This window comes from Euphorbia lathyris, chromosome 4 (assembly GCF_963576675.1).
Source record: "Euphorbia lathyris chromosome 4, ddEupLath1.1, whole genome shotgun sequence".
In the NCBI taxonomy this organism is placed as follows: domain Eukaryota; kingdom Viridiplantae; phylum Streptophyta; class Magnoliopsida; order Malpighiales; family Euphorbiaceae; genus Euphorbia; species Euphorbia lathyris.
This window is the reverse complement of record NC_088913.1, coordinates 51,401,818-51,408,615: the sequence shown is the minus strand read 5'-3', so window position 1 is coordinate 51,408,615 and position 6,798 is coordinate 51,401,818. Positions and strand designations below refer to the sequence as shown.

Sequence of the window (6,798 nt, the reverse complement as noted above, 5' to 3'; positions counted from 1 at the left end):
CCAACCAAAATGCATTTTCAGATAACAATGTCACTGTTTTTTGGGCTCGCCAGGAAAAACATGAAAAAGGAAGATAAACAATATATATTGGGACGAGATTGCCGGAAAAAGGGTCGCCTTCTTCCTCCTCTTCCGTTCGTCGTTCGCCTTCTTCTCATCCTCTTCCTATCGCCGCCATTCGCTTCTGCTCGCTGTTTGCTTCTCCTCATCTTCCTATCGCCGTCTTTCGCTTCTCCACCTCTTTGATTGTGCCGCTGTCGCTTCTCGTTCTTCCTCCTCTTCCTATCACAGTGTTTGATACATTAGAGAGATGAAGTTCTGGTTAGAAAGAAGATGATGGCAAAGATGGAAGTTATTTGTTGAAATATATTAGTTTTGTAAAAAAATTTGAAAGATGCTAGAAAGGTAGACTAACCCCTTAAAAGGGACTAGTTTAGTAATTCTCCCAAATAAAAATGGTTTAAATGGACTAATTAGTAATAAAAGAGTAGAACGATTTTTAGGAAATAAGAAAAATGGTGAAAAGTTGGGTTAAGTTATTTTGTTAGATCGCGGGATATCTGATAAAAGGTAGCGTCTCTCCATGTAATCTCTCGAACTCCAATATCAGAATTTCTTTTACTGGATGTGACAATATATTTGTTTAATATATGGGATGGGATGCACGGTTGGGAGTTGCATAGTGAAAGCCTGCATTTTTATATTTCAGAAAAAACATTTGAATATGACAGTATTGAAGTCGCAGAATATATGTTTTGAGATAGATAGGTTGAGTTGAGTGGATTTAGGCCGGCCGGCAACAGAAAGGACAAAAAGTAGAATATATATATGTCGTGGATTCCTATAGTATATATTTATGGTTTGTGTCTGTGTTGGCTGAAAAGAAGGCCAGATGGAACGCAGTGGAGGAGGAGAAGTGAGGCGTATTCACATCATATACTTGCTCAGCCGAATGGGTCGAGTTGAACATCCTCATCTTATTCGTGTTCATCATCTTAATCGAAATGGTGTCTACCTCCGAGGTCTCTTCTCTTCTCTTCTCCTCTTACTCTATTAATTATATCTATACATCAAATCATTTATATATTTCCCTTTCCTTCCCTGGTGTGTTTTCCAAAAGATGTCAAGAGATGGATGTCAGATTTGCGAGGAAAAGATATTTCAGAAACCTTTGCTTGGTCTTACAAGAGGTTTTTTTTATTATTCTTATTATATATAACCATTCTTCTCATCTCATCTCATGTTATTTCTTTAATATTTTTGTTTTGTTTTGCTGAAACAGGAGATACAAGAATGTCTTTGTTTGGCAGGATTTACTTGATGATGATCTTATTACCCCTATCTCTGACAATGAATATGTCCTCAAAGGTTCCCAAATTCTCCCTCTCCCTTCTGGTATTTAATACTTCCTCTTTCTTACAAAATTACTTTCTATTTTTCCTTTTTTATTCTTCAAACTTGATTATATTCTTACTCAATGTCATACTATCTTTTTTAGACTGTTTTTTGTCTTAATTTCCCGCATGATGATGAAACAGATGATTGTGAAAAGAAAGCTTCCATATCCAAAAATGAAAACCAAGTTGGGGTTGAAATTGAAATTGAAGAAAAAGAAGCAAGCCATGTATCCCCAGATAATAGCTTCGATTCTTCAACCAAGACATCATCTGAAATATGTCAAGAATCACCTATATTTGGTTCAGGTAGATCAACCTTAACAGAAGATTCAACAAACCAACAGCAAAGTCCAAGCAAACACAATTTTCAACGAGAACAACTGGACAACTTGGGGAGTTATTCGTCATCCTCATCTTACTCCAATCTGTTAAGTAAGACAAAACATAGAAATGGAAATAAAGGTCACCAAGGTGATGATAATAATGTAAATGAAAAACCAGGCACACCAAGTCCAGAATTCTCTTTGCTGTACCAGTATCAGGAATCGAATTATGCAAAGAGTAAGAGCAACTCAAATGGAGCTTCCAAAATTCTCAGAAACTTGATTACTTGTGGTGCTGTTGATACAAATGATACAGCCTTGGTTTCTGTTAATAAATCGTCTTTAAGTAGAAATGTTAATAACTCTGCTGTTTGCAAAAGAGACATTCTAGGAGGCTCTGCAAGAGAATTTGTTACTAATTGGAATCAACAAAAGCAGCAATGTACTTCTGCTAGGTAATTTCAAATTATTTATAACTGTAATTATAAGTTTATATAACCCAACTAAATTCAAATTTATTACTATCTTAACTGCAGGAGAAGCTTCGATAGTGTTGAAGGATCAAACAAGAATCAGAAGCAGAAAAGTAGATTTGGCAACTCAAAAGGGGTTCCTGCTGCGTACAGGCCAGTGGGTGCACCAATTTGTTCGTAAGTGAAATTATGACCTCACTTCTCTTATTAACTCAGTCTTCCTAAGGAATTCCTACCCATGTGGATTTATATATATATATGGATGAAAAGAAAAAAAGTTTCTGGTTTTGTGCATTCACATTTTGAGTCAAAGGAAAATTGACAAATGTCACGAGCAAGGATGTCACAAGTCAGATCCACTACAATCCATTGAAGACACAAATTTGATATTGTCTGACTTGGTATTCTCCAATATTTTTCGACCTTCAGAATTTTCCTCACTCTTTGTTTTACTAAAGTGACATAGGATCAAAATGTCAATAAAAAATAGCAGGATCAACAGGTAGAAGAAAACATGTTTCCTCGTTTCTTAAAGAGTTTTCAATGAAATTATTTGGATAGACTTAGTTAGTAGTAGATGATTTAAGATTTGAATGGAAATTTGCAGGCAATGTGGAAAGTCATTCAGACCGGAGAAACTGCACACACACATGAAGTCTTGTAAAGGACTGAAAGCCTCTGCAAAAACTGCTACAGATTCTGTCAAGAAGACACCACCATCATCAACAAATTTCTAATTTGATGGATCCTCTAGCAGCTATTTCTTTTGACCCACTTTCCCATTCCAAATTTTAATAGTTCATTTCTGCAAATACACTGTAAAAAGAATCTGATTTTCACTGCTTCAATATGTAAATAGTATGCAGTTTCATAGGAAAGAGTACACATATTTGCTTCTAAATTTAATATCCTGCATTTAACTAGAACATCTCTCTCGAGTCCTCATACAGAAGCTTCCAAGTTAATATTAATCATTGGAAACTCTACCATAAATTAAAGCTGAGAGCACAAAATGTTTCCTAAATTGAAACTTAACCTGGTTTCCTACAATAACTTACAACTTACAGTTAATACTATTCTTCTGGCCGTCAGCTTTCTTACATAAACAATTGTTTTTTAGTTGGAAATGTTTGAATCTCTAGATAGAAATCAGAAGACATTATCAGTATAAACGTTAACCAATTAGCCATATACTGAATACCTGTGTGAATTAGAAGCCTTATGATCCAGTTAGTTATATCTACTTACCAGCAGAATCAGCATGTGCCAATAGAAACCTGTATATCTTCTTCCTCAAGTCTTGTACCTTTCCATTATCTCCACCTGTCAAGCCATCTAACCACTGGTTCACCCTGTTAAGCTGCCTTAAAAGACAGGAAATTTCAGAAGCTTCCCCTATGCAAAACTGGAATCCATTGCTCAATGAATTCTCCATGTACTTCAAGAACCATTGGCGAGAATGCAGAAGCAGCTTTTCTGCTAAACTTGCCGTCTCCCTCAATCCTGCTTCTTTAGGATAAATATCCTTTTTGGGATGAATTGCTTTAGCAGCTGAGCTATTCTTCAACAAAGAAGTAACTTTAGGAATTGAGTCCGACATGTTCCGATGATTTTGAGGACTTTGTTTCTTTGGAGGTGATTGATTCTCAGAATTCAGTTCCTCTTTGATGCTCCCTAGGACGACACAGTGACATGTATCAGTATTTTCTTCACCCTTCTCTGGTTTCTTGAACAAGATGAATTTCGAAAGATTAGTCTCTATGGCAGCATGAACCCAGTAAGCTGCATTCTTATTGTAAAAACTTGATTTTGGTCCTCCGGGGAGAGCAATGAGTAGGGACTTAACAACTGTTGCTGCTCTTTGCATATTCTGGTGGAGATCTAAATATTGTTCAACAAGAGGGCCTGAAGATATATTCTGAGAAGAGCCACACAAGTCTCCAAATGCTCTAGAAAAAAATATACCATAATCAATAGTGGTTGCATGATAGGAGGAGGAAAGGGAAACTATATATGAATTTCGATCTCGTTCAAAAACCAGGACCTTGCAATCTCATCAACTAGAGAGCATAATTGTGTTCATATGAGATATAGAGACAGAGAAATGAAATATGGTTTAGTAGCATAAATAAACAAGTGGGAAGCATCCTCTCCATTGATTATTCACTCATCAGCAGTCTAAATCATAGAATACACAAGAACTGACAGCAACCATCTATCAAAATATCAGATGAGAACATCCATTTCTAATTTATATTTGGACTTATTTGCTTTGTTAAGTCCACAACTTGTCATTTCTTGATCGAATTAGTCTAGAATTCCTCTTGTTGGTTACTTGATCAACAAATTGGCTATATTTGATGTAGGGAATAATAACTAAAAATTGGATAAGAAAACAAATTGTCATCTAGTCAATTATAGTTGAAATCACACTAAGAACATAAGATTCATACTGCAAGCATAGAATGACGCTCTCAGCGGCCGATGCCTCTTCCAGTGCACGTGCAGCAGCCAAAGATGCAACATTCCTGTGATGCATAATATCCTGAAACCATAAGGAGTATTAAGAAGAAGAATCATTGCATCAACTTATCTTGGATATAACATCGATCAGATCATTAGCATGAATTAATTCCAAACCTTTCCAAGATTATGAATGGCCGGGGGAAGTGTGTTCCAGGAAATCTTTTCTTCAGAGCAAGCTTTTGTACTAATGGGTACCTTAACAAGACAGCTAGGAATATTGGTACAAGCAGGAGACCTGAAATCTTTCTTCTGAGGCTTGGCAATATGTTTAGGAGAAGAGACTCCAGTTTTGCTTTTCAATGGCGATATACTTAAAATTGGGGGCTTCAGTGGCGGATCATTCTTTGAAGCAGCTTTCTTGCGGGAATTAACCTATAACAATATTTGGTAACAAGCATTATGAAACAAACATGCCACCGAAAAATTGAATTTTGCCCCCAATATTGGGGAAGAGCAATGTAACCCCTATTATTCAAAATGGTGTGAAAGACAAAAGCCAAACTTTGCGCCTTTTAAAGGGATTATATTTAGCTGCAAATTTTGATTCGTTTGTAAATATTTAGACTTTATGAAGGGGTCGTTGGTGGATAGCCTCCAACTGTACACCATCAGAAAGTGGAGCTGAAGAGCTAAAAAGCCATTTAACTAATCATGTATATGATCCACCAATTTTAAAGAGTATAAACAATAATTTTAGAGCTGCTAACTTCTCATCAGCATACTTACAGACATGTGGTGATCAATATGTAAGTAAAAGTTACATAATGTATAGATAACAAAACACATACATATTGAAAGAAAAGAATATGAATATGAATATGAATATGAATATGAATATGAATATGAATTCTCATTAAGAGTGAGAGAGCAAGAAAATACATTGTTTGATGTTCTTAAATTCGAATTAAAACTGGTAGAAGAAGATTTGGGAGTTGGAGTTTGATCCCAGATTCTCCTAGCCGAGTCCAAACTCAATCTCCTCAACTCCAAACCTTCCAATGCATTCTTTTTCAAGTCATTATTCTTGCATCTTGTGTTCCCCTTAGGATTCAAGAGCTCACTCGACACTAAATCCTTAGGATTCCCAACGCAAGGCCGCCTCTTGGGAACGGGCTTCAACCCTCGAACAAAAGGAACAGGTGAACCCGAATCCAACCCAGAAATGTAAACGAACTGACCAAGTTGTATCTTGTCGCTGTATATCAAATCCATATCCTCATCTTGTACGGATACGTAAGCAGAATGGAGAGAATCTGAAACTTTGAGGAAAAAACCTCTGCTTTGCCAGGGATCATCAGCTCCGGCTCCGGCAAGAGATGGCAAAATCTCCAAAACCTGGAGGAGGGCGGAACGGTGCTCTCCAGTTACCTTAACATCCTTATTTCCCGCATTCACAAGGAGTTTTTCGAGCAAACCAGGCGTAAGGGACGCCATAGAAATGAATGGGGCTTGCTTCCTTTGCTCTGCTAGCCTATGTTTTATGTGTTGCTCTGTTTTCGAGAGCATGGCCAAAGAGGAGAGCTATGTCGCTATCAGAATCTCAATGCAACTTTCATCGGAAGCTGGACCCTTTTCACTACGGGATGACACGTGGCGTAAATCAATTTGAATATTGGGGCTTGACCTGTCATGAGTGAAATTTAGTTGATTGTGGTTTTGGGTTCCTTGTTTGTGTTTTGTTTTCTTAGCTGTTAAGAAGTTAGTTATAGAGAGAGAGTTCCTGTTGCCACGTGTTAGGCAGCACCATCCTTGCTGTTTTGTCTTTTCTATATCTAGGTTGTAATCGTCATCTTGTGATTTCATGAATGAAAATACCAGAAATCTTCTCTTCTCTCTTAGATTCTTATTATCAGAAATTCTAGTGATATCATTTGGTATCAGAGCATTCGATTCTCATCGGATCGCCGTCTTCCGTTGTAACTCCGATTCCCGTCAAATCCAAACTCTACGATGACTGAAACTAGAGCGCAGGAACTGAAGAGAATGGAGGACAACCTGAAATCGATGATGAAGGGAATGATCAACGAGAATAACAAGAAACAGGAGCAGTTCATCACTGAATTTGTGGACAAACAGCAG

The 6,798-nt window shown here is 37.1% G+C and overlaps 2 protein-coding genes across 2 annotated transcripts; one reads left to right on the top strand and one right to left on the bottom strand.

Moving 5' to 3' along the window:
- Window positions 1–367: 367 nt before the first annotated feature.
- On the top strand, window positions 368–3,109 carry LOC136228074 (protein SOSEKI 1). Its single transcript, XM_066016909.1, has 6 exons — window positions 368–1,022; window positions 1,121–1,190; window positions 1,283–1,395; window positions 1,539–2,175; window positions 2,257–2,370; window positions 2,801–3,109. Exons 1-6 carry the CDS (start codon window positions 893–895, stop codon window positions 2,928–2,930), a joined length of 1,194 nt encoding a protein of 397 aa, XP_065872981.1. The 5' UTR covers window positions 368–892; the 3' UTR covers window positions 2,931–3,109.
- Window positions 3,110–3,138: 29 nt separating this feature from the next.
- LOC136228073 (uncharacterized) lies at window positions 3,139–6,263 on the bottom strand. The gene is made up of 4 exons (XM_066016908.1): window positions 5,599–6,263; window positions 4,834–5,091; window positions 4,647–4,738; window positions 3,139–4,142 (listed from the first exon to the last, which is right to left on the bottom strand). The coding sequence occupies exons 1-4, from the start codon at window positions 6,223–6,225 to the stop codon at window positions 3,434–3,436; spliced, it is 1,686 nt and encodes a 561-aa protein (XP_065872980.1). The 5' UTR covers window positions 6,226–6,263; the 3' UTR covers window positions 3,139–3,433.
- Between the last annotated feature and the right edge of the window lie 535 nt (window positions 6,264–6,798).